Source organism: Pinus tabuliformis, chromosome 1_1 (genome assembly GCF_031772625.1).
Source record: "Pinus tabuliformis cultivar Carrire ecotype Pingquan chromosome 1_1, CPIR1, whole genome shotgun sequence".
NCBI lineage: Eukaryota > Viridiplantae > Streptophyta > Pinopsida > Pinales > Pinaceae > Pinus > Pinus tabuliformis.
In genome coordinates this window covers 673,580,075-673,607,827 of record NC_142297.1, presented here as the reverse complement: position 1 = coordinate 673,607,827, position 27,753 = coordinate 673,580,075, and the positions used below count along the sequence as shown (strand labels likewise).

At 36.3% G+C, this 27,753-nt stretch overlaps 1 protein-coding gene across 1 annotated transcript in view; it reads left to right on the top strand.

Annotated features, from left to right (window-relative positions):
• Positions 1 to 27,753, top strand: part of LOC149215205 (inositol hexakisphosphate and diphosphoinositol-pentakisphosphate kinase VIP2-like) — a 556,818-nt gene that overhangs the window by 324,111 nt on the left and 204,954 nt on the right. The window contains exons 10-14 of the mRNA XM_089392550.1: positions 7,214 to 7,288; positions 22,795 to 22,880; positions 23,036 to 23,239; positions 23,342 to 23,441; positions 23,579 to 23,649. Coding sequence (XP_089248676.1) covers positions 7,214 to 7,288; positions 22,795 to 22,880; positions 23,036 to 23,239; positions 23,342 to 23,441; positions 23,579 to 23,649 — 536 coding nt within the window. The remainder of the gene's footprint in view (positions 1 to 7,213; positions 7,289 to 22,794; positions 22,881 to 23,035; positions 23,240 to 23,341; positions 23,442 to 23,578; positions 23,650 to 27,753) is intronic.

Below are 27,753 nucleotides of genomic sequence, written 5' to 3'. Positions count from 1 at the left end.
ACATTTCATTTCATGTTAGATATTATTTGTTGTAATGGTTACACTTAGCTTACAAGTACAACTTTGGTGATCAATGATGATAAATGTTATATATTGAATTTTAAAAGCTTGAAACTTTAAGATTGATGAATCATGAGACTCAATATGTTGTATGTTACTATGTTACTAACTTGCGGACGTGGTTGATGAAGATTATAACTTCTAGATGATTGTTGTTATATGGTTCAATCTATGTTTTTTTATGTTTTTTATGTCTATTTCATCATTCTACATGTTTTTGTTGACATATATGTATCAAAAATTAAAAAATATAAAATATATATATATTTTTAAAAAATCGCTCCCCGATTCGCTCCCAAACCGGGAGCTTCTGAAAATGGTCGCTCCCGCTCCCGCTTCCGCTCCCCGCTCCCGCTCCCGCTCCCAAGTAACATTGATCTGCTTTAATTGAGCTCCATGCTTCTTCTGGAGTGATATTCTTTAAAACCTTATTAGGAGTGCGATTTACTATGTAATATGCATAGTTAATTGCTTCTACCCAAAAATTAAGACTAAGCCCTTTAGATTGAAGCATACAATTAGCCATTTCCTTTAAGGTGCGATTCTTCCTTTCAACTACACCATTTTGTTGGGGAGTATATGGAAGAGTATGTTGCAATTGAATTCCATGGTTAGTGCAAAAGTTGATGAATTTGTTGTTAACATATTCTCCGCCATTATCAGATTCTAGGTTAAGAATTTGATGTTCAGATTGTTTTTCAACAAAGGCCTTAAAGGCCAAAAACATGTTAAAGACTTCACTCTTGACTTTTAAGAAGTATACCCAAGTGCGTCTGGAGAAATCATTAATGAAAGTTAAGAAATACTTGTAGCCAGAGAATGAAACAACTGGAAGTGGAACACATTAATCACTGTGCAGAAGCTGTAAAGGAGCTGAGGCATGCCAAGAGGCACGTTTTTCAAAACTATCTTGATGATGTTTTCCGAGTACACATTTGGAACAAACACCATCTCTGCAAGATACCATAGGAAGACCTGCCACCATATTTTCCTTACATAGATTTTGAAGGGAGTGATAGTTTAAGTGACCAAATCGCTCATGCCAAAGTTTGCTCACTTCATCATTATGAGCAACAAATACCGAGGGAAGAGTTGATGACCGAAAGTTGTTAAACTTATACAACCTTGTAGAATCGTCAGCAATGCCAGTAGCTAAAATCTGTCTAGGATCTCTTAGGTCCTTAATTACACCATCATGAGGTGAAAATTCAATGGTTTTACCTTCACCTGAATGCGTTATCTGATATACAGATAGAAGTTTGCAGGATAAGGTAGGAACACATTATACATCATTAAATTGACCATTGTCTAGATGAATAGTTCCAATCCCTACAACACTAAGAGATTTATCATCACCAACATATATATTTTTGGTGTTACAATCATTTAAAGAAGAAAACATGGCTTTGTTTTTGGCCATGTGATAAGAAGCTCTAGAATCAATGAGCCACTTATGAGAATGAGAAGAAGAAGATACATTTAGTGCATAACCAGACCGAGATGCTTGACAACCACATGTAGAGAGTGCTATTCCCGAAGATGAAGTTGAAGTTGAAGAGTGCTCCAAATGGAGGTTATGATTTTTCATTGCTGCTTCCAAGGCTTCCATCTTTTAAAACCATTTGGATTCTAAGTGGCCATCACGATTACAAAAGTTGCAATGTCTATGACTCTTCTTCCCTTTGTTTTTATTTCCCTTATCATTTTGTTGAATTGATTTTTCATTTTGAAATTGAAATTGCTTAGGACCATTCTTTTTAGGATGCTATTTCTTAGATTCTTTGAATTTGGTTGCTGCTGGGCTGCTAAGGATTTTTTAGAAGAGTTTCCAATATTAAAAAGATCAAGATGAGTTTTTTGTTCTCTTATTAAAGAATCACATAAGGCATCAAAAGAGGGGGACTTGTAGTCTTGTCCTTGAGAAATAAAGGTTTCTTTTGTAGAATGGAAGGTGGAAACAAACACAGAGTAGGCTGGTCCCAAATTAGTAAGAATGGAATAGATAAGGCTACCATCTTCTTTCTTAACCTTAACACCTTCTAAGAGAAGTCTAAGGGTCTTGAACTTGGACAAAAAATCTTCAATGGAAGAAAAATTATTGGGGTCCAACGTAAGCAATTCATTTTCAAGTTGATGGGCTCTAATTTCATTTTTAATTCCAAAAAATTTATTGAGCTGTTTCATTGCTTTATCAGGGGTATCAAGTTATGCGATATGGAATCTAAGGTCTAGAGAAATAGACATCCCTATCAACCCATGTGCTTGATCTTGCCTATTTTCCCATTTGGCTTGCTTATCTTCATCTTTAGGTTTAGCCTCTAGGCCTGAGGCTATTCTATAAAGGCCTTTACTTCTAAGTAAATCCTCAATGTAGGACAACCATTGGAAGTGGTTGGTTCTATCAAGAATAACTTGGCATGGACTTTCCATTTTAACAGAAATTGAAGCTGTAGATGCTGAAACTAATTGTTCCAATGGAAATAACTCGAAAAATTAAGACGATTAAAAAAAACGGCTCTGAAAACGGCTTCCGGATGAAAAAGTTATGGCTTTTTGAAGACAAGTTGTTGAAGATGCCGACGAAGTACGTGAATGTGCAGAAGTGAATGATAATGTTATATTTTTAAAAATATTCCCCGTTGCCCCCCTCCCTTTTCAAACTTAATCTAATTAGCTCCCTTGATTTTTTTTTTTTTTTTTTTTTTTTTTTTTTTTTTTTTTAATGTGACCCGCTTTTATAAATAAGTGAAAGTCACTTTTACAATGGTATTTTATGAGCTACCCACTAAATTGTAACTTAAATAAAAGATAAAGAGACTTTAGATTTTTAAGTGACTCACTTTTTATAATGGGTGAGAACACTTTTACATAAAGTAACTTTAAAACATAAGTTACATGTGCTTTTTGAAAAAGTAACTCAACAAAAAGAAAGATTTGAACCCAAGACCTCTATTCTCATAAAGTAACTTTGGACCAAGTGAGCTAGTTTAAAAGGCTAGTAATTTTTGGAAAAGAAGAACAATTTTTTTTGGTGAATTTTTGAAGTCACTGAAGCTTTGGAGTGCATGCTTACTTGAGAAATCCCTTTTTGCCTACAAAACAAAAAAACACACAACCCAAAACGGATATGCAAAAAAAAACCTTACGGCTTGAAGTTATATTTCACTGGAAACTAAATATTTTCCTCAATGTTTCTGATTTTCTGAGATCACACTAAGGCATGGCGGAAAAGCGCATACACATGAGAAAAATTCTTCCTTTCTGTTTCTGATTTGCCTTGATCGCACAAAGTCGCGGGGCAAAGAGCATATGAAGAAATGAAAGGTATAGATCCAGTAAAAAAAAACAGAGAGATAAATAAACCAAAATGAATAGAGAGATAAATAACTAAAACTGCAAATAAAGATTGTATATCTCAAGATCTTAAAAATGACGTAGTTAGGGCTATCAAAAACCTTTTCGCATGAAACGAAAGGGGTTCCTCACTGGAACAGATGCTCCTAACACAATAGAGCAGTCCTCTAGGCCCGAAAGCGGTCATAAACAATAGATCTAGGAAACGATAGTCGGATGCAGTTGTACCGACTTCAGATTTGGATCACCAATGATGCAACCCTCAAATAACTCTGATACCATGTAGGAATTTATAGGGCAAGTTCCTCAAATAGAACACCAAATAACACTGCTCACAAACAGATCACAGATCAGTACACCAGTATTCTTGACGTGGTTAAAACCCTCAAAGAGGGAAACAGTCCATGGCCTGAGCCAACACGGCCACTTCAAACAATTTATTAATGTAAAAGAAAGAAAATTTACATAAGCATGTCTCATGAACAGTCACCTTACAAATGACCCTCTATGCTCTTTAAATAGAGATCATGGACCGATCGGGTGTTAAGCCACGGATTAAGTGTCGGTAATACCGAGGAGAGAATGAACCGTCAGATCACTTCATGTCTAGAACATATCGTGATCATCAGATTTTAAGCTACAAAAAATACATACTAAAGAAACACACTTTACATAACTATACACTAGCCCAAGTTATACTTAACTATTTCCTGTGTTGGAATATCCTAACAAAGTAATTATCAACAAGAGAAAATCTTTCTCCCTTTCCGATTTTCCAACACTACTAGCCCTTGGAAGAATTTAAATTGCTCAAGAAAAAATATTATTTTTAATATGAAACCCACAACTACACAATAGTACAAGTCTACCTGGGCAAGGAAATTCAACTTCCTCAGCCACATATAAATAGACCACATGTCACATCAGTTGGAGGCATCTCATCACTCATCCATTCATCTTCTATTGGTTCGACTACCTCTGAAAATTGCAAGTACGAGCATACACGTGCGAAGAGGGGAGAGAGAGAATTTGTTGATTGTGTTGACTTTCTGTTTTGGGCCTTTGACTAATGTTAAATTTTGGGATTTTGTGCATAGTTTGACTTGGGATTTTGGATTCTGCTTTTGAGGCCAAATTCAGGAGATAGAAGGCTGAGATTTTTTGGGCACTTTGATTTTTGTTGACTGCATATCTAAGGCAGGCTTGATGGTAGGTTGACTTGGTGCATTGATCCGATTTGAAGTCAGTTTTTATGACTGCTTTGATTGAGTTTGAATAAGTGAAGAAGGATGAATTTTTTGCAACTTCGACTGAACCTTTTGAAGCACATTTGATCGTTGATTGGTTAGGGGTGCTGCTACTGTTGTTGACTTTAACCAGAATTTGAAGATTTGACTTTTTGGCTCATCTTTGATTGGATATTGGATTGGTGTTTGGTATAGTCAAAGCTTTGAGCTTTGACTCATTTGTGATGTACTTGGATGTTGTATCTCTCTGCTGAACATTTGAGGACAATCTAATAGAAAAATAATTTGGAAAGGGTTTTCACCCTTGTGGGGTTTTTCCTTGGTCTTGACCAAATTGTTGTGTCTCTATTGTGCTTGGCTATCTTCTATCGTGCATTTGATTTATTGTTCTATCTACAATTGCTTATTGTTGTTGGAATACTGAATTTATTGGATAAAGTGATTGCTAATTAGAGAAGAATTATAATAAGTGATCGTGTCGAACATAGAACTTTGGAAAATTAACATGGAAGGATGTCTTAGTTGATGTCTACTTTTAGTGGACATATCTGATAATTAGTTGCTTTTAATGCTCAATGCGCATGTAGGAGGTTATGGTGAGAATCTCTCTAATTGGTTGAGTAACTTGGCACTAAGTTATTCTCATTTATTTACTTATATCAATATGTGACAATAAAATAAACAATAAATATAAATGAGAAAGAATGCCACAGAACAAATTAAATTTCAAACAATAAAGAAATCAGAGAAAAAGAAAGAACAAAAAGAACTAATTTAAATTCAAAAATTGAATAAAAGAATTGAGAATGAAGCTTGATGGGTCTTGGAACCTCTAAGCAGGTAGCTATACTTAATCAATTTCCTATAGTGGTAGTCCTCAAAGACTTGATATAGGGTATCGAAAGGTGAATGAGTGAAGAGATTATTCCGAGAAGAGTTGAGAAACAAAGATTGTAGACACAACCATATTCATGTTGCAATGTGGTAAACATGCACGACTTCTCTTGTGAAGAGCTCACTATCAACATAGACAAGTCATTAATAGAATTCTCAAGCCTTCAAACATGTATGTGCAAAGAAAATAAGGAGATTGGCATATATCTATTCACCAAATGTTTTGGCTTTGGACTGTTTCATCCATATACTGTGTTAGCACCTAAGAATATCTTCATTGAAAAGACCCAAAGGTGTCTGGATAACTTAATGGAAAGTGCCAATTTCACCCCACACATTCCCTCTTGCTTCGGGATAGTAGTTTGCGAACCTTAGGGGTATCTTAAGTGATTGAAGCCTTCAACTACATACTTTGTGGGGTATGCAACACCTCAAATTACAAACAATTAATTCGACTATTGTTTTTGAAACATTATGGTCCATATTAATTGTATGTGTTATGTGACACCCTTGACAATTTTAAAGGAAATCCATAGAGTTATCTTTCAAAAATGAAAATGTTACATCACTAAGTTTAGCATATAACGTTTGTTACACTTGCTCGTGCATACAAATTATTACTTGGGATGTATTTTTCTTTGATAATTTATTATCAAGATTGGGTTGCTTAGACATTTACCTTTTGATTTTTATAAAGCCACCCTCTTTTATTTATCAACGTGTAGCATACTCTTCTATCTTGTTTACATAGATTGTACACTCTTGAGTTATGTTTTTGACATTCAGTGAATGCTGATTGAGTGACACTAGTTGCTAGTAGTCAATAATTCTTCTATCTTCCAATTTATGGAATAAAGTGACAAGACTAATTAAGCTAGATTTTATCGAGGGTATTTTCTACCTTCATCAAGATTACTTTGAATTCTTCTATCTTCCAATTTATGGAATAAAGTGACAAGACTAATTAGCTATATTTAATAGAGGTTCTTTTATACCTTCATCAGCGTTACTTTAAATTGATTGTGGGTGCTTAAATAAATATATTGGAAAATCATCTTTCGATTTGTCAAAAAACACTTCATTTTGTTATTTAAGTAGGAATTGTGAAATGAGTCTTATAAATCATTTTCCTATTTCCTCACAAGAGCAAATCAACTATTATATCTCTTTTCTGCCTTAAGTGAATCTCATGATTAGAATGATAGAATCTTTGGGAAGTTGATTGAGTGACCCTTTGATAGAATGCGGTTTAAATCATTAGAACATTAATTTTTTTGAATCTTTATAGGAAAAACAAACTATTAGTTGGTAGGATCTAGATGTGGAGAAAACATGTTCTTTGTTACATAAAATGTATCAAAGAAGAGCGTTCCACAACCCATTGTTTATCATCTTTATTTTCAAACATGTTACTTTTCCATGTTTGTAGCCAAGGTTTTCGTTTTGGTATTATGCTGAATCTTTATTTCCATAACTCTTGTCACATATGCTTACGTTTATCCACTTAGTACAACTCTATTGTTTCTATGGATGCAATACTCTATTATTTAATGATCTTTTGATGACATGTGCTTTTCCTAGAGTATTATTTTCTTTATATATTGAAATTGTAATCTTATTTTTCCTAGAAATCTAAATGAACAATTTTGATGTCATAGGTGAGGTATCCAGTTCTATTGACACCGACAGAAAAGCAAATGGCAAGAGAAGTTTGCATAGGCTTTGGTCAAGCGGTATGATTCTATTCTTTTATGTATATAAAATTGACATATGCCTTTTCATATGTGTGAACACATGGTGTCTCCATCTTTTATCTATGTATATGTGCTTTTGCTTGTCAATCTTTTGCTCTAATTTGTGTATGCAATTTATTTTTCTTTAAGAGAAAGGCATTTTTATTCATTTTTCTAGGTGATTGTGATCATTTCCTACACATTTATGCTACTTCTAGTATTTCGGGTATAAGTTTGGGGCCTTCCATGAAGATATATGTGTTTAATTTCGAAGATGATCCATAAATTGCTGTGGATATTCCACTAGATAGTTTGTCACAACCATCTAATAGAAATAGATTGAAATCTATACCATGATGGTTAATTTTCTTAGATTCCATATTTTATTAATCGCTGTTTTTGGCTGATTTATGTAATATATAAAAATGTGGAAATAGAGAACAATAAAATAAAATCATACACCAACCACAATGAACAAAAGATATGCTCTAGGAAACCCTTACAGGAGAAAACCTAGCTGGAACGTGAAATTGCTCTGCTCTCTTTTGTCTAGAAAGGAAATGATGTGAGGAGAAGGCACTCTCTATGGAGTTGCCTTAGAGTTGTGGTCTAATAGGCATTATAAAACACTAACTCCCTCTGTTATGCTCTCTCAATCCCACTCCCAACTTTACTGCTTTATTCTGGAACATGTTAGAATCAAAATGAATGGAATCTCTTTTCCTCATAGTGGCCTAGTTATAAGATATCCTGATAGCCAATTAGGGATCAAGTTTGATTCCTTCAATGCTCAACTAGAGTTACAACTTTGACCCTTCTAGAGTCTTCTTCAAAGCCCCCATGTGGCTAGAGCCTTTTGCAAGAGTAATGGGGATTGGCATGACATTCTCCCAAACCATGATGGTCAAACATGGTGGGTCAGCTTACGGGTGGCGTAATTTTTGCATACAAACTCCAATTAATCCCATTCTTGTATCGTGGAAAGGTCCCTAAGTGTAGAATAACATCACAGGGTCCCACGTTCCCATTTTCGGAGGCTTTTGGTCCCTAAAAGCTTTTACTAAATCAGGTGAGGAAAATATTCCCCTACTTTCTACCTGGAGTACCATTTAGCCTTGCCTGGTAGTTTTCCTTTCAACCTAATCTTCCAAATGCTATTCTGACCCTGTCTTGTAGTTTTGGACCTTTACTATAAAACAATATCCTTTGTCAACTTTGCCTGGGCATTTGGATCTAAGTCCTATATGAAAGGTAGGACTTAATCCTCTTCCTAACCAAACATGGAAGGCTCATAGAGTTTGGGATTCTCTACATTCACTATTAAGTAAATGCACATATATGGGGATAGACTAAGTCTGTAGGCATTATCTCCCACCTTTTCTAGTATCTTGAAAGGAGCATGTTGCAGAGCTTTGATTTTCTTACCAGGACCCTTTAGCTTTCCTTGTTCAACTATAACCATGTTCTGTCTCCCACTCTGAGTGACCTCTTTGTCTTGTGTTGATCATGCCTGGCCTTGTGCTTTTCTTGTGACTGCTTCAGTCTCTTCTATACTTGCAAATGGATTTGTCTGTGTTTCTCAACAATTTTTTATACCTTTAAAGCATCCCCTATGAGATCCTATGTCACTCCTTTGTTGCCCATATACACCATCCAAAGGTGAAGGTGGCAAATATCCAATACAAATTTCAAATGGGGGCTTCCCAATAAAAGTGTGGACTCCCCTATTATTGTTGAGTATGTTGTCATTGATGTCAAAGCGGGTGCAGGTGCAAGTGCAATAGGTGCAGGCACGTGGAGGATGTAGAGTGAGTGAATATATCAATATTGATGTCAAGGTTAGTTGGAGGTCATTGATGTGATCTGTGTCACAGGGTTCGCCGAACTTGAACCTTGAGGTTCGAAATTCGGCGAACCTCAAAAAAAATTTCAGGTTCGGGTTAAGTTCGATAAATTCCGGTTCATGTTCGATTTTTTTGCGTGCCTTATTTTACGTGTTAAGTTCGATAAATTTATGCGCATGTTCGATTTTTTGCTTGCCTTGTTTTGCGTTGCAGGGTACGTCGTATTTCAACTTTGGAGTTCCAATCTCTTCGTATTACAGGGTTTGCCCGCCATATAAGAAAAGGCTGACCTTCGTTTAGGAAAATCTTGTTTCACTATTTCTAGGGTTTGACGTCATTCATTGTTACTTCAAATTCACGGTTTAAAACCATATAATAGAACGTTGGCCGTCGTTTGGGAATACTGCATTTTATATAAAGTAGTTTTAGGGTTTGACGTCATTCATGATTATCTCAAACTCACGGTTTTGATAAGCGGACTTGGATGCATATTGATAGCCTCGCTATACGCAGGCTTGGCCCTGTCACATAACGTATCAATAAACAATCACTGATATTTAATTGTGTTGGCGTGTCTGGTATGTAGACTGTCTTGGAATCTTTAAAATATCATATTAATATGATCCATCTGCATAAAAATTATATAGAAACATTATTTATAAAATTATATATATATATATATATATATATATATATATATATATATATATATATATATTCGAATTTAATGGCGAACCTCATTCGAACTTTATCAAAAAATTCGAACTCGAATCGAACTTAATCATTGTCGAACTCGAATTCGAACCCGAACCATGTGACATTGGATGTGATGATGTCCACAAGATAATATAGCTTGCTGATGTAGTGATGAAACCTTAGCTCTAGGGTTTGGCTTCCTTGGAGGACGAGCACACCCCACATTTGTTTAAGTTTTGAGGTAGTAGATTAGTGAGTTTGCCTTGGAGACCATCATCATTGGATCCTCTTCACCACATTGATTCTGACTGTATGTGGAGCGTCTCAGAGGCTTCACAATTTGAGATATATGCTTAGTCAAAGTTGCAATCCACATTTCATGGTCTAAATCCCCAAGCGATGCTGATGTGGCAACAACTCGATGATGTGGCATCGTATGGCAATGTTTTGTTGAAGAGGTTAGCATTAAATGATTGGTTCCATAAGAAAACTCATCAACCATGGTCCAATATCTTAAAGGAAAAAATAAATTTAAATATTGTGTGGTCCAAAATTGTAGAGGGAAATTTAAATTTAAATTTTATTACTATTCAAAATGAGGGAAAAACAAATTTCAAATAAAATTTTAATTTCCCTCCGCATTGGTCAACTCGGTTGCCTCTTCAAAGGTCTCTTGACCCCTATAAAAACTCTGTAAATGCTAACCTCTTCAACAAAACATGGCCACATGATGCCACATCATCTAGTTGTCGCCATATCAAAATCTCTTGGGGATTCAGACCACGAAATGGGGCTTGCAACTTTGACTAAACTTATCTCCCAAACCATGAAGCCACTCGAGATGCTCCACTTATTGCCGAAATCAATATGACAAAGAGGATCCAATGATGATGGCCTCCAAGGCAAACTCACTGATCTGATGCCTCGAAAACATAAAAAAATGCGACATGTGCTCATCCTCCAAGGAAGCCAAACCCTACAACTAGGGTTTCATCATCACATGAATGACCCCCGACTAACCTTGACATCAATGACGATATCTGTACTCACTCTACATCCTACACCTACTGCGCCTACACCCGCTTTGACATCAATGACAACATACTCAACAATATCCCCCTTTGTCATTGATGTCAACACACCGGTCATCTCCTGCAGCATAAGCTTCACTTGACTTCATGCTTCTCCTCTTTGATTGCTTCGGAGTGTTTTTCTTGCTTTGACATCAGTGGAAAAGGGTGATTGAGATGTCCTTGACGGTAACTTCATTTGATATGTCTCCCCCTCACAATATGCTTTCTTGCTGCACCATCTCTATAGGCTCCCCCTAGCAACATGCTTTCCTGCTGCACCATCTCTATAGGCTCCCCCTAGCAACATGCTTTCCTGCTGCATCATCTCTTCCATTACATGGGCTCCCCCTGACGATGTGCTCTCCTACAAGCTCCCCTTGTCTCTGTGCTTCTTCCAATTGTATGAGAATTAATTGTGAAACTTGTTTTTTTTGCTAGACCCTGGTGGTCTTGTCTTCTTGCCTAGTGAAAGTGTTGAGAAATCTAGGGGCAACTAGATTAGGTGATTTCTTACTTTGATAACTGCTTGTGATGTATTTTAACTTAGTTTGATTAGCTTCTTCTTTCTCTTGATTACTATTATGTTCTTATCATCAAACAACTACCAAACTATGAAGATCAATTAGAGAAAAGGAAACAAAGTGTAGGCTACAAGCTAGGGCCAAAACCTCTCTTGAGAGGAAAACCCACAAGAATTCTTCTCTTCGTATAGAGATTTCAGATGAATAATTCCAAGACCTAAGACCCTTGTTACAATCTCCTCCAAGACCAAGTCAAACTTCTCCTTATTGATGAATTTTTCCTTCTAGCGACTTTGACCTAGCAGCTTCAAACAATTTCGACCCAACAACTTCTAGCAACTTCCAATGACTTCGACCCCCAACAACTTTCAGTAACTTCGACCTTCCAACAATTTTGTCCTAGCAGCAACTTTGACTTCCCAACAACTTCGACTTCCCCAACAACTTCTTCTGCAACTTCGATTTCCCCAACAATTACTTCTATAACTTCGGCTTCCCTAGCAACTTTTGTAATTTTGTTTCAGCAACTACTTTAGAAACCCTAACATGAGAGAGAGAGAGGTCCATTTTTTAGCTTCTTTTTTGAGGAGGTCAAACTTGCTTTCTTGCTTATTGAATGTCTCTTCGAATGAAGTCAAGGTTCCCTTATATATAGGCTTCTTAGGAGGTCGAATTGCTGCCAATGAGGTCGACTTGATCCTTAAAACGAAAGGAAAACATCAATACTTACTTGAGTTGGAAGTTGTTTTCAAAATGCTAAATGCTTTCTTTAGACTGTAGAGAAGTCTTCCAAGAAAGAGTTGCTACAAAACTTTATATGGAGTACTTCTCATGCTGTCGTAAACTGCTTATTTTGCTCATTGGATTTTAGACTTCATAACATGTCTTATTGTCATCTTATTAGGTCGGCTGTTATGTTATTGTTTAGGCTCATGCAATATATATATATATATATATATATATATATATATATATATATATATATATATATATATATATATATATATATATATAGATGTATCGATTCTCGTCCTATTCCACTTTGGTCTCAACTCCTTATAGTAACAGTAGCTTCGACCTATACTCTTTTAAGGACTATTTTGGATTTAGTCCTTTTTGATCCAAAAGTTGTGGTATCTTCTTCTTATAGAGAACTTAACTTGGATTCTTTTGTTGTTGTGACTATCAAGTTGCGACCTAATCACCCAAGATTGTAGCTTAATAGTAGAGGTAAGGCTTTATGATCATGCCTATGAATGCGCTTTCTTTTTCAGGATGCTTGACCTTTTATAGGCTATTGTTCTAGCCTCTCTGTCCTTGTAAAAAGAGCTTTAATGCTCTCCAAAAACTTTCGCTCCTTGCACAGAACTGTGAGAAAATACCAAAATTTCGAATCTCTGAATAGGTGATTTCACACCTTCATTTTAATGCTTAGATCCTCATTTTCTTTTGCAATGGACTCTGCATTGACTAGGCTATATGCCTAGCCTTTTGGTCCTTGAAATAGGGCTTATGAGCCTCTCGAAGCTTTTGGTATTTTTTGTTGAGAAATCTAGGGCATAACAATTAAGTAATTTCTCTTTTATTAGTAACTGCTTGTGAGTGATTTTTACTTCTTTAGATTAGGATCTTCTTTTACGTAGGTTATTAGTGTTCTTCTTCATCAAACAACTACCAATGCATAAACCATAAAGAGATGAGACATAGAATATAGGCTAGCAACGAGGGCCAAAACCTCTCACTCTTTGAGAGCAAAACCTGAACAAATTCTTCTTCTTATAGAGGTTCCAGTTGACGAATACAAAGACCATGACCTAAACCCTTGACCAAAATGACCTCTCCAAGAATAAGTCATTTTTCTGCGATTTAGCCTTCACTTCTCCAACTTAGATTTGAAATTTTCGGCCTCCTTGACTGTAGTCTTTGGCCTACTATAGTAGACTCTCCTTTCTTGAACGTGTGATTGATAGAGTATAAGTTTTGTCCCTTACTTCTTCGCTTTAACTAGAGAGGAGCTCTATGTTAACTCGACATGAAGCATAGACAACATTCTTGCCTTAACTTGAATTCTTAACTTCTGCAGTTTTGGCTTTACTGCAATATGTATCTGCCCTTACCTTTCCTCGCATGTGTGATAGATGTTGCCCAGAAATAGACCTATAATCTCTTCGATCTTCCCTTCTTTCCTTCTCTTGGATGTAGGGTTGCTATTGCCAGTTAGATCGAACTATTTCGTACCTTTCTCACTTGGATTACCTTGCACTGAAAATCTGCTCTTCAAATGTGAGTTGAGCTAATTATTTATAGTGATCTGCTCATGATTATAAGCCAAATTGACTTGTAGAATAAGCCGACATGCCTTTTGGAGATCATATGAGGCCGACTTCTTGGAGGAGCTTGAGCTTCGTCTTGGAGGGTCTCTTGGACTCTTTTAATGACTTACATAAATTGTAACATGCCCAAGAAGGGTCCTTCATACATGATAGACTTAAATTGACTTTTATGACTAGATGACAAATCCTAAAGGCTCACAATGGAGCCATCACTAAAATAAAATTCCTTGCTCATGAAACCCATGGGACAAGCATTACAATAATAATTTTTTTTCTTTCTTTTCATCAATTACATAAAATCACAATTAAACATGTCTTCGAAAATTTCTAAATTGAAATTCTACTAATACAACAACTGATTTATTTCACCTACTTATTATTCACAATAAGTTATTTACGAAATCCCTTGAGTAAATATTAAAATAAATTCTAGTGCAGTTTTCACATAATTACCTAGAGAAAAATACATGCACAAGAACCAATCACATCAACACAATTATTTTTGGACAATTGTCCCCGAAAAAACCCAATTTGGGAAAACCGGTGCAACAGATGAGGGTTTTATTAATCTTCAGCAACAATTGCTTTTACAAGGAATGATTTTACAGAGAAATCGAAAGAAAACACCTGAGACTTTCCCTTTGAGACCTTCTGACACTTTGGAGACCCTGATCCCACTTTTGCGTCACCCCCGCGTCACTCTGTGTGGCCCAGCGTGGCTCTGAGTGGCTCTGCGTCCCTCTGTGTCAGCCTGCGTAGGCTCCGTCTCTCCTCTGGACTGCGTCTCTCTCTGCATTGTCTCCCACTGTCCCTGCGTCACCTCCTCCCTTGTCACTCCCTGCTGCTGATGTCCTCCTCTTCCTCCACCTTGCAACTCTTCGTCTGAAATCGATCTCCTTTACTTGAGAATCGTTTTTCCTTGAGAAACTGAGTATCTGCCAGTGGATCTCCAAATGATCCTCAAGTCTTCTCTTATACTTTTCTTGTTGACAAATCAACGACTAAGATTAAGTCCCTAAACAACAACTAAGATTAAAATAGACTTGATCTTCATCTTTTAGAAGCTTCTCACCCTTATCTTTATTAATACCCATTAATATTTTTTATTTCCTAAGTTTAGACTTAGGAACCCATTAAAAATATTAATTATTTTAATAACTCTTCATCTGGGTGGAATTTCTCAAAACAATTTCCAGATCTTGGAGATCTCATGTGCCTTAGCATCTCCAAATTTCAAGGCTAGAGCACATTCGATGGTACCAAAAATCAACACTCCCTCTTAGCGAGGAATGTGTTCTAGCAATGTTTCACTATAGAAACATCACACTGATCTTCCTCATCGGTACCTATGTTGATGATTGGCCTGCTGCCTCACATCCTCTGCATTGCTGCTTCTTGTACTGCTGCCCATGACACTGCCACTATTACTTGGGCTTGGAATTTTGGCAAAAATCCGATGAGATATATCTTGGTCAAGGTAAATACATTATCGAAATGCTACAAAAATTCGGTAGGATGGATTCCAAGCCTCTGACTACTCCCATGATCACAAATCTCAAAAAGTTGGGAAGCTCCTACTCTAGTCTCGTCGATCCTACTAGCTATCGTAAGTTGGTGGGCTCTTTGATGTACTTGGTGAATACGAGACCCGATATATGTTTTGCTGTAAATTTTCTTAGTCAATTTTAGTAGGAGCCTTGTCATGACCATTGGATAGCTGCCAAGCATATCTTGAGATACCTACGTGGCACAATACATCATTGCGCGAAGTATGAAGGAAAGGAAGTCAAGTTAATAGGTTTTATCGATTTTGATTGGGGTGGCAGTGAGACTGATGGAAGGAGCACTATCAGTGGCTATCTCAGTTTGGGATCTGCAACGATTTCATGGATGAGTAGAAAACACGATCTTGTTGCATTAAGTAGTGATGAAGCAGAATATGTTGTTACATATGAAGTAGGAAAATAAGTTGTTTGGTTATGAAAACACTTGCCAAATTTGTTTAGAAAACCTTTGGATCCTATGGTGATAAATTGTGATAATCAAAGCAGCATCAAGATGTCCGAAGACCTTGTCTTTCATGCAAGGACGAAGCATATCATCAACAAGTACCATTACATTAGGAGTTTGGTACAATATGTGGTCGTGAAGATAGAATATATTTCAATAGATGAATAGGTAGTTGATGTGTTTACGAAATCTCTTCCAAATAAGAAGTTTGAATATTTTAGAAGCATGCTTGGATTGGTTGATGCTACAAATTTAGTTGAAAGGGAGAGACAAAGCATCTTATGGCAAGATGCTTGGGAGGACATTTGGCTGGCCTATGTGTTGATGTCTAGATCCCGAAGTAGGGAGAGTGGCATTGGTCATGGAGTTTCGACCTTGGATACGCACCTAGATCCTTGGGTTGGTGATAGAGATTAAAAGTCTAATGGTACCTAGAGTGGCTAAAGCTTGAGTTCATCTTAGTTTCATCCGATTAGAGTACCCTGATCAGGTATCCAATTTGTAGCACTGTGTGTGCTAGAAATCTTCGTAGTTCATATCATTTTGAGATCTTCCATGTACCTTTATATGTATGTAATTATGAATACCTCCCTACTTAGGAGGGAGTGTTGAAGAATGTAACTAGTGTGGGGGTAAATTGTTAATGCAAACTAAGTCTTAGGATGTTTATGCAAGATTCCAAAATCAACCATAACATTTCAGCTCTTATTGATTTTATGACAGCAATAGTGAGATCACTTTAACATGAGGTAGAAAATTTCCCAATGTTTACCCGTTGTAAAGTTATAATTTTCAGACCTCTTAAGATGTGGTATATGACTGTTATGGAAACAATAAGAAGGTTATAACAACAGTGAGAAAAACACCTTAGATTCAATGGATAACAAGCCAATAGTGATTAACAATGATCAGTGAAATGCCCAACAACTTGCCAAAGTAAAATATGAATTTTAAGCCACTTTAAGATGCAGTATTCAATGCTAGATCAGATCTGATATATCTTATAACAACATTAAACAACTCAGTAGATCATCAAGCTAATGATGCTACAACGAATGCCCAATATGCCCAAAAATACAAAAAAATTACCAAAACTAAGAGAATCAGTTTTTGAGCCCTCTTTATGTGTGTGATTCGGGAAACTGCAGATTTGATTTAGTGACTTATGCAGAAAATTTCAGCATACAAGTATTTTGATCTAAGTCAGATCCTGAATGCCTATATAGCTAAAAATTAGGAAAATTAAAATTTTGCAATTTTGAGTGATTTTGACCAGTTCAAATGTGTTTTTAGGGCTATTATATCATTGTTATCACTGCTGTGATAAAACAGAGACAAAATGAGGGTTTAGAGCAAACCCTAGGCCTAAGGCCTTGAAGGTGAACTTGCCCAAAATTTCTCCAATGACCTTGTACCTGAAAACACAAACTTTTGACAAACACTAGGCCAAATAGGGCTAGCGTTGAGGTTTAGAGGTTAAAATAAGGTAGATCATGGATAAAAATGGCCAAGGAGGGAAAAGTTAAGGGAAATGAAGCAAGGAAAGCCCAAAAGGGTTGGACTCTTGGGTAAAAAGGCTGAAAAAGAGGGAATGGCTAGGGCTTTAGGGCTGAAAATCCCATGGCTAGCCCAAAGTGCAGCCGTCTAGGGTGGAGGAAGTAGGCTAAGGCTTCCTAAGGCCACGACTAGGCCAAAAATGGCCTAGAAACCCCAATGCAGGGCCTAGGAAGGAGTGTTGAGGTCTTTAGAGGCTACGACTTGCCTGCAAGAGGTCGAAAAAGTTGACACAGAGCAAAAAGGTTGACGTAGGAGCCTTAGAGGCTGACGTTGGGCTAGAGGAAGCTAGATCCGGGCCCGGGAAGGCTTAAAAAGTTGAAACCCTTGCTTCAGAAATTTTTCTCTCTTCCCGATCTGAATTTCACTGCAAATTTCTCAATGGCTAGCCCTGCAAAAAAATTATAGAGACTAGATCTTACCCTCAAGGGCCTAGATCTAGCTCTACTTCAGACTCTTCTCTTGATTTAAATAGATCTCATCTGCAAAAATGAAAATAAAACACTCAAACCCCAAATATATACAAAATCCTTAAAATCCCAAAACCCAATTAGCAAAAAATAATTTACAAAATAAGTTTACAATTATACAAATAATCAAGGGTTTTGAAAATTTAGTATTTTGAGAAATAAAATTTTGCGGCTATATTCTTTGATATATGGCTAAAAATGCCTCAGAAACCCCATGCATACTATAGCCTTAGCGAAGATTTAATCCACCACATAAATATTCAGGATCCAAGCAAAGCAATCTCTACCCACTGTTTGTGAACTTGGAGGCCAAGGACTAAAGTACCTGTACACACTACGTATTTATCTTAAGACAGTCATATATTAACACAACATAGGAAAGCCCGTAGTCAGTACATACCACAAATCAATGAACATGGACACCTCGAGTTGCACCCCAATTTTTTTATTATGATAGAAAAATTAGCTCCCAGCAGGACAATAGTTTACACAAATGCTGAAGCAACAATTTGCAGCAATTTCTTAGCCATAAATCAGTTGGCTAGAGACTCAAATGACTCTAATTTATAGATAAATCCTCCAAGTGAAAAATAACAACTAGTTTCCTTGATCCTTGAGAAAATAATGACGTTCGTCGAAAAATATTTGATCATCTTTTAATCTTAGATGTTGAATTTTTATTTTTGATGAATTTTCGAATTTATCATTTAATTCCATTTAATTAGCTCAAAATTAATTATTTTGAGTTAATTTCCTCAAAAAATTGACTTTGACTTAACCACCAAGGTCCAAAGGTCCAATTTTTCTTGAAATATCCAATATTCCCTTGGTGGAGGACCTCCAAAAATTAATTCTTTTAAGACCCACGAATTTTTCACTTGGAAAATTTAATTTTCCGAAGACATTTTAATTTTGACTTTAATTAATTAAATTTCTAGCTTAAAATTTTAATATAATTTTGGCAAAAAATTTAATTAATTGGCACATGAGGGCATAATTTATATTTTCCATCTTCTAATATTTTAATCATGGTGTCTATGTATGAGAGACCATGTATTAAAATTATTTTTACATAAGATTTACAATTTCAACCCTCGAAGGGGGATACTCATTCGGCGGATTAGACCCTAAAAAAATATCCAATCTGCGGTACGATATGAGCTAGTAGACCAAGTGATTTGTAATAAAATAATTTAGTCAAATAACTTAAATTATTCCCAAATCACTTTTACATAAGACTCGACTATAACGCTAAGACTCACCTAAGACTTTGACGAAGCATTCCACCCTGCCTTTAGGGTGAGGTTGGAGGGAAAAACTCTGTCGACCATCTGTGTTTAGAAACACAAATGTCAGTGAGACAAAAAACCTCCTAGGATGAAACTCTTGCCAAAATAGTAAGCTTACCTAGGTTGCTACATACATTCACGGTCTTATTGGCATCATTTACATAACATAACTTGCAAAATGGGTTTACAATGACATATGAACTACTGATAAATGATTTGATCCTGTTGAAAAATTTTGGTACTTTTGCTTCCTTGGGACTTTGACAAAATGTGTGCAACACTAGGTAAACCCAAGACACAAGCATCAAAGTTAGAAATACAACAAATTTTGTCTAGCCTAGGGTTTCGATCATACACCTAGAGATTCATTCCTAAGACCTCACTTTGGCTAGTACAAGGGTTTTGCTTATAAACCCTAAAGATCTAGGGTTTCAATACATAACTGACATTAACAACAAACCCTAAAGGGCTAGGCTTTCTATAACAATACCAAAACATCAAAAGAATAGGAATTCTAGATTTCATCAACAACCCTAAGTCGATTAAGGTTTCAATATTAGCATTGACATACCCCTAGATTAGGGTTTTAAAGTGAACATTTTTAGGGTTTCATAAGAATGACAATATAATGAGAGTAGATTCAATCTAATGATTAATCACCCTAACAAGAATCTCTGTGATTCAAAACCCTAGACATAACGATGTTAGTAATGTACAAGCAAATTTCAAAAAAGAATGAACATATTGTTTACATGAAGAGAACTCTATAACAAAGCTTATAGTCTAAGACATATCTTCAATTGTTTTTTAACAAATCTTGTAACACATCAATCCTTGAAGGGCTTTCTTTGCAACAAAAAATCTTCCATGCTTCAAGTCAATCCTTTGAAGTCTTCTTCATAGCCTTTGAGCTTTCAGTAAGCTTTCATAACTAGGAAAATATAAAGAAAAGGTTATTTACAATACAAACACATTTTGATATGAGAGAGAAACCAAATATAAATGAGGAGACAAGGAATAAGATACTTATGTTTTGGTAAAATGGTGAAGTATCCCTCTGAATCCAATCTCAAGGGATACCAATAACTCATCAAAATAATTCAAAAATATCCTAACAAGGCATGTTATATCTATAAACTCTAAAAATCATAACATAAAGGAAAACAATTCAAAAAATAAAAGACATATCTTTGTGAGAGAGAGAGAGGATTTAGTAGTATAAGTCCTTGAATTCTGATTCTTCGGTCTTGTTCTTCTCAGGTGGATCTTGATCAACAACATTCACATGTTCCCTTTCTCTCTTCTTATTTCTTGGATTCTCTAGACAATGGCTTTTGTAGTGACCTATCTTGTGACAATTGTAACATTCAATCTTGGATAGGTCCAATTTCTTCTTTGGTCCTTTGAACTTCTTGAAGGTTCCCTTCTTCTTGTGATGAGCAAAATAGACATTCGATGTGTTTTCTTCTTCATCCTCCTCCTTATTGTTTACTAACAATATTCTGGCTTCTTCTTGACTACACGCATTCCACATTTATTCAAATGTTGGAGTATCGATCCAACTGTTAAGTCCTGATGCAAAGGCACTCCAAGGTTTTGGTAGTCCTAGAAGGGTAGTTATTACAAACTCCTTTTCTGGGACAAATTCATCTATTGCTTGGAGTTCAACTCTGATTTTAGATATCTTTATAAAATATGATGAAACGGTATCGCCATTTGCCATCTTAACAGTCCTTAGTTCATTCTTGAGGCTTTCTATTTGACCAATGTTCTTGATTGTGAATAACATGGAGAGAGCCACATACATTTCTTGGGCAGAATTTATATTGGATATGTATGGAATTAGGTTATCCTTAACTCCATCCACTATAAGGTTCATAGCCAAGATTTCAATTTCTCTAAACCTTGATTTTTCTGCTTCACTTGATTCATCTGTAGGCTTCTTGATTTTTCCTTGAAATAGATGCAAAACTTTTTTGTTTTCGAGAACGCGGTCTATTCTCTTTTTCCAGGCCCTCTGGTTGGAGGCCCCTTCTAATTTGTTTTCTCCCATCATTGAGTTTGACATAGTTCCTGTAGATAGTAGGATTTTCACTATATATGATCTCCTTGAACTTTCCTTGATCTCCTTTTCCTCAATAGATCTTTAACCTACCTTTTTCTTTCTTCTTTACCTTAGCTCTGAAACCATGTTAGAAAATTAGAAAGGCAGAAAGATTTTCTCTTGTTGATAATTACTTGTGTTTTCTTTGAATTATTATTATCTTTCTTATGTTTTTCTTTTATTTTAGTTCATCAGACAATTTCCAAAACCAAAACACGAAGATCAAGGATGCCAGATGTAGGTGCACAACCAGAGAAAAACCCCTATATAGGGGGAAACCCAGTCAAAAACTTTTCCTCCTCCACCAAGATTGATACCCTAGACCAACAGACCTTCCTCCTCCACCAAGTCAACTTTCCAATATGTTTTATCACACTTCAGTAGTCTCTTCTTGTCCAACAACTTCAACCCAGCATCAAGGTAGAAATTTCGGCCTCTAGCTTCACCAACAACTGCAGAATTTTGGCCTCCTAGCAACTGCAGAATTTTGATCTCTCCAGCGTCTTCACATGTGTGGGAAAGAGAGAAATTTTCAACTTCTTATGCTTGTGAGAGACCTTCTCCTTCGCTATCCTTTTCCTTCTTCTTCCTTGGAATTCATACTTTTTCTGGCCCCAAAAGTTGTAGATCGAACTACTTGTAAGTGACAAATGAGGTCAAGTCGCTGCCTTTATGCTGCCCATTTTAGGCCGACTTGTCGAGTTTGAGGCCCTATTTTGCAGTGAAATAAATTTCTTCTTTGACAAAGAAATCCCTAGAAGGGTTCTTAACAATATGACATGGACAAAGACACTTGACATAAATCCTAGAAGCCTTCAATAGAGGATTTGACCTAAAAACAATTGACCCAAGCATGAAACCCATGCTTTAATAAGTCAATTTATATAATAGTAAAATTTCTTTTTCTTTCTTTTGATAAATACATTTCATTATGACTCAAGTACAATTATGAAGACCAACACTAGTTACATTCTTCAATAGATCTCATAGTTGACTAGCTGCATTAGGTGTATCTCTTATTGAATTGAAGAATTTCTCTAAGGAAAAGTTTGTTGGGTTTTTCCCTAAGTTGTTTTCCCAGGGTAAATCTTATGTTCTCTTTTGTGCATTATGATCTCCATTGTCCTTGTGCATATTTATGGTTGAATTTCTGAAGTGTAATTGCTTAATGATAAACTGGAATTGTTAAAAGAAGATCTACATCATTCGAAGTAATTATCAGTGTTTCAGAAATTAGTGCTTATATGTATTGCACTTGAAAACTCAAGAAGGGGTAAACATGTATTACATAATCTCATGAATAAAGTTATTGTCTTGTAGATCAGAAAATTTGAAGAACTGAACAGTTGAAGATTTGTTTTCCACTGTTTTTCTGTTTAACGTGTTTTGCTTGTTATGTTGTGAATTGCTTTTCTTGGATAGTACTGTGTCCTTTTCCATTGTTTTTCTGTTTAACATGTATTTTGTTATGTTGGGAGTAGCTTTCCTTGGATAGTCCTCTGAAGTCACAGTTTTGGCTTCTTATTATCCATGATGGTTGGTGGTTCTTTTACTATCCTATCCTTATTATGTAAACATGATTGATATGAGCTTTTATCTTTCAATGTCTTAGGTATGTGGATTTGATCTTCTACGTTGCCAAGGAAGATCTTACGTTTGTGACGTAAATGGATGGAGCTTTGTAAAGAATTCTTATAAGTAATTTTCTGTCGTTATCATCTAATTCTGATGGGATAAGTCATTTTAATTTGCTTATAGTCTTATGCTAGCAAGGCTTTTATGGTCATGTTATCTTGCCGTGTAATGAGAATATTGTTTCCTGTTCTAATGTTCTGACCTCTCCATTACTCTAGGTATTATGATGATGCGGCATGTGTCTTGCGCAAGATGTTCCTAGATGCTAAGGCACCTCATCTTTCATCAGCACTTCCTCCAACTCTCCCCTGGAAGGTTGCAGAACCAACTCAACCTTCTGGACTAGCTCGTCAAGGCAGTGCAATCATTGGCACATTTGGACAATCTGAAGAATTACGCTGTGTTATTGCTGTTGTCCGCCAGTAAGATAGTTTCACCCTTGAGTGTGTTCCTAAACTTGTAAATATGGCAGGCACTGGCTACACTGTTTTTTCTCTCATTCAAATTTTTCTGATTACTTCCAGTGGTGATCGGACACCTAAGCAGAAAGTAAAGCTAAAAGTGACACAGGAAAGGCTTTTAAATTTGATGCTTAAATACAATGGTGGAAGGCCACGAGCAGAGGTTGTAAATGTTGTATAACATTTCTATGCAAGTTCTTACATTTACTCTATGGTTCAAGCTTATAGGATTTTTTTTCACGGTGGTGGTTTACTTTTACAAATTTAATTTTCACTCTAATGTTGTCTTTTTGATTGCAGACAAAACTGAAAAGTGCCATACAGTTGCAGGACCTTTTAGATGCAACACGGATGCTTGTTCCACGTGCCAGGTCTGTATATGTGAGCCACATATAGATTGTCAAAAAATCTTCTGTCATTATTGAATCTTTTCTTGAATGCCTGTCTATGCAAAAGTACAAGACAAAATTTTCATAGAGTAGGACTAACATAAGTTATCTTTGGTTTACACACAACTTCTTGTCTTCGCTTGTATTTGTTGCAATTAGAAATGATAGATTTTGTTTTTCCATGTTTTTATACTCATTTTTCCTTGACAGAAATTAAATATCTCCATGTTCTCATTCTCTATTTGCTCTCTCATAAAAATAATAAAATGGCTGAAAAAAAGGACATTATTTATGGTCTAGAAAATTCATGTCATGCATGCATCACAACTAGCCATAAGACAAACAACATAGCATTGTGAGCAGAGAAAGCAGGTGAAAAGATTTTCTTGCAGTTGTAAGGTAGAAAAGAGATGGATGCATTTCATTGCATTTGTTGCTATGCTGAGTCTCCTTCCTGTGTTTTGTAGTAATGCTTTTGATAAGTCAAGCATGTGTAGGTGTTGGAAAGCTGATTCCGGGATTATTTGTAGGCTGGAAAACACACAATTGACTATTCACAACATACAAAAGTGGGAAACTATTAGTAGAACAATCACACCATCAAAAGTAACCACAGAATATAATGGATAAAAGAACCTGACCTACAACACCTATGTTGCAGAAAATGCACAGGCAGCAGGTGTTTCCTGCCTGGAAATGTTTCCAGGATGGGAAACATCTTGTAAATGGCAGGAAACAGGTACCTACTACCCAGCATATTTTTGGAATTTGGACTTGACAGTGGTTAGTTACACAGTTCAGAGCATCTTTTGTTCACTGATCTTGAATCTTCAATTGCAGATTTGTTCTTTTCCTTTGTCCTTTTTTGCAGACTCAGCTTGCATATTTTTCACGTCCAAACAGAAAGAAAGTCTTAGGGATAACCCCCCTGAAGATAACACGCATAAGTGTCAAACCTAGAGAGGTACTGTTACAAAGTATGTAAGTTTCATTCAAGCTCCGTTGGGAAACTTCCCAGTGGACAACTTTGAGTGATAACATAACCTATTATAAACTAGGGTTTTCTTAGGTAACAATTTGAACTCCCTTGATAAATTTTCCCAATGGACAAATTCAGGTTATAAGATAACCTAAAATAAACCAGCAAAACATAGCTTTTCACAAATAAAGATGACTTAAGGTAACAAAGTGCTGAAAATAGGTATTATTTTTAAGGTATTTACTGTGCATCAGCAGGTGCCTTGTTTATCTTCTTCCAGGCTGCAAGGGGCACCCATTTAACTTTTGGGGATTGAATGGATTTCTCATTACTAAGTAACATGACAAGTCCTCAGCCCCATGTTATGTATTTCATGTGTTGGACACGACACATGTGTGACACGATTTTGACTAGTGTCAGGCACAAGCCCTATTGGTGTCTTGAAATTTGGACATGTCCAATGAAAAAGCATCTTAAAATCGATCTATTGCCTCGTTCTCATGCCATTCAGTCACAGGATTGGATCTCTCAAAGGTTTTGGAGTGCAACTAAGGGTGATTAAGCAATGTTGATTCCGAGTGTTGGGAAGTGGATTTGTCCAAGCCCACTAATGCTATGCAACTAATGGTAATGTTTAAGAATATCATTTTCCTCTATTTTTCATTTTCAATTTCATCCTTTTAAATTTTTAACATTACTATTAATTGACTCATGATGTTTGAGAGTGCTTCTGACCTCATTGGATTTCGTATGGAGTCTGTCATGTATGAGGGCATGGAACTAGCATTTAATTAAGAGGAGCAAGCCCTCTATATACCTCGATGTTGGTTGCATTGACTGTTGAACTCCTTTGTCATGACCCTAGTAAAAATCTACCCATCACTCAAACATAATCTCGATTTGACACGTTAAGCTTTTTCTATCTTATTTTAATGCTTGGTGGGTGATATTGATGATTAGGATCACCACATAGGCAATGATTTTGATGATATGTAGTACTAGATATTTGTTGTAGCATGATTTTTTTGGACTCTACAGCAATTTTTTAAAACTCCGACTCCGAATCAGCCGAGGGTCGACTCCAACTCCGACTGTGACTCAGTATCGACTCGGCCGGCTTGATTTCAATGACTCGATCATTGTAAAAAATACGTTAAATATTTTTTTTTTCTATAAAAAAACATAATTTTAAAGATTTTTATTTATGTTTCCAAACACACAACATTAGAATATAGATAGAAGACAACATATGATCAAAGTAGGCTCATGTATATATCCATTAATCAAAATGGCACCCAGTGCACTGTCCAATACATACATGATGATGATATAGAGATCAAAACAAAAACACATAACCAAGGAGGCTAGAAATGGCCTCTACAACAAAAGCAAATTGTGACCAATACTACTGGCTACTGCTAGAGGAGTCAAGATCATCTGGGTCAACCTCTGGAGCAAAGAGAACATGAGAGAGTTTAGCATTGGTTCGAATCTCAAGACATTGAGCTTAAGCTTTGGAGGAGGCTTGAATCTTAAGGAGCAGTTTTATAAACTTAAGCACCCAGGCCAAATTGTTTTCTGAGATATAGGTAGCGTATAGGCATCACTTTTCTCACCCAACAGTCAGCCAACAAGAGGCCGAGAATCTCGGGCCTCAGTAGCACAATTCTCGGGCCAGTCTAAGTATGCTACAATGTGATTTTCAAGAAGCTTCAGTGAGTTGTCTAGGTAGAAAAACTTGCTATAGGAGTTCTAACTCTAGTGGTGAAATATATGTCAGAGTTCTGAAGTGTTGATTATTCCTTGCATTAAATTACCTGTACACTGTAAGCTAAAAGGAGGCCGTATTTTTCACTGGATGAGAGAGACTGTGTGAAGAGGCCGAGTAGGCTTGGACTTGGCTGAGTCGGCCGGGTTATTACCGAGCCGGCCAAGTTGTTAGACAACTCGACTGACTCGGTAATAACCCGGCTGGCCGAATTGGTTCACAGGTCGAGTCGACCTGGTGAGGCCTTGACTCGGACCAACTCGCCCGAGTCGGTTCCGAGCCGGCTGAATCTTAAAACAATGCTCTACAGGCCATTTAGGGCCTCTTTATTGATGCATTTTTGGTTCAGAGATGGATTGCACTCAACGATATTTTGGTTATATGCGTTAGTTATATGATTGAATTTATATCATCATTATGTTAATATTTTACATTTTTTGTGTAATTCACTAATTTGTTATACATTTTGATATATTTTATATTTTTTAATACATATTATATAATGTGTCCTATGTGTCATGTCCTGGGGGTCACTATGTCATGTCTTAGATACTTGTATTTTTGTGTCCTTCATGTCCCATGTCCTCGTGTCATGTGACTTAGCTCATTTATGCTTTTTAACTTACAATTCCAAGTTCCTTTGTTTTTAGAGTGTTATTATTTGTTATTGTCTTGTTTTGAGCATGAAAGAGAAGCTTTGCCGCTCCTCCAAAGTCATATAGATTGTTAACTAGTGACACATTTTTATTGTTTTTAGGGCAGAAAGGCTCATGCGGATGATGTAAAAGGAGACTATGAAATACTGAAATCTTGCATTGGAGGGCAATGCTCCAAGAGATTTTGTTGTGGCACAAATTATGGACTTCAACAACTGATACATTGAGCTTAGGGATCTTCTAGCCATGGGAGAGAATTGCTCAAGTATGAGCATGATATTAGAATTTTTAGAGGATTCATTTGTTTTCGGGATAGCAACAATGTCTTGGAAAACCAATACTAAACATTGTTGTGTCTCTAAGCTAGACCTCTTCTGCATAGCTCAACCAGTCTGCCAAACAACGGAGAGCTTAGTGAGAGGCTCATTGTGGTTCTGGAGCATGCTTCCATAAAATGCTCCCAAGGGGGAGTGACATGTTTGAAAGGGAGGCTCCTATCCATCATTTGTCAAAACATAAACAAAGAATGATAACCATGGGAGGAAGTCTTGAATTTTATAGTATGTGTACGTTGGATATGTTTCTCCATTTGTTAGAACATGGGAGCTTGCAGAATCTGATGTAGATGGCTAGTTGTAGAAACCTGTAAACAATGTTTCTTCAACTAACCATTTTAATTAGAG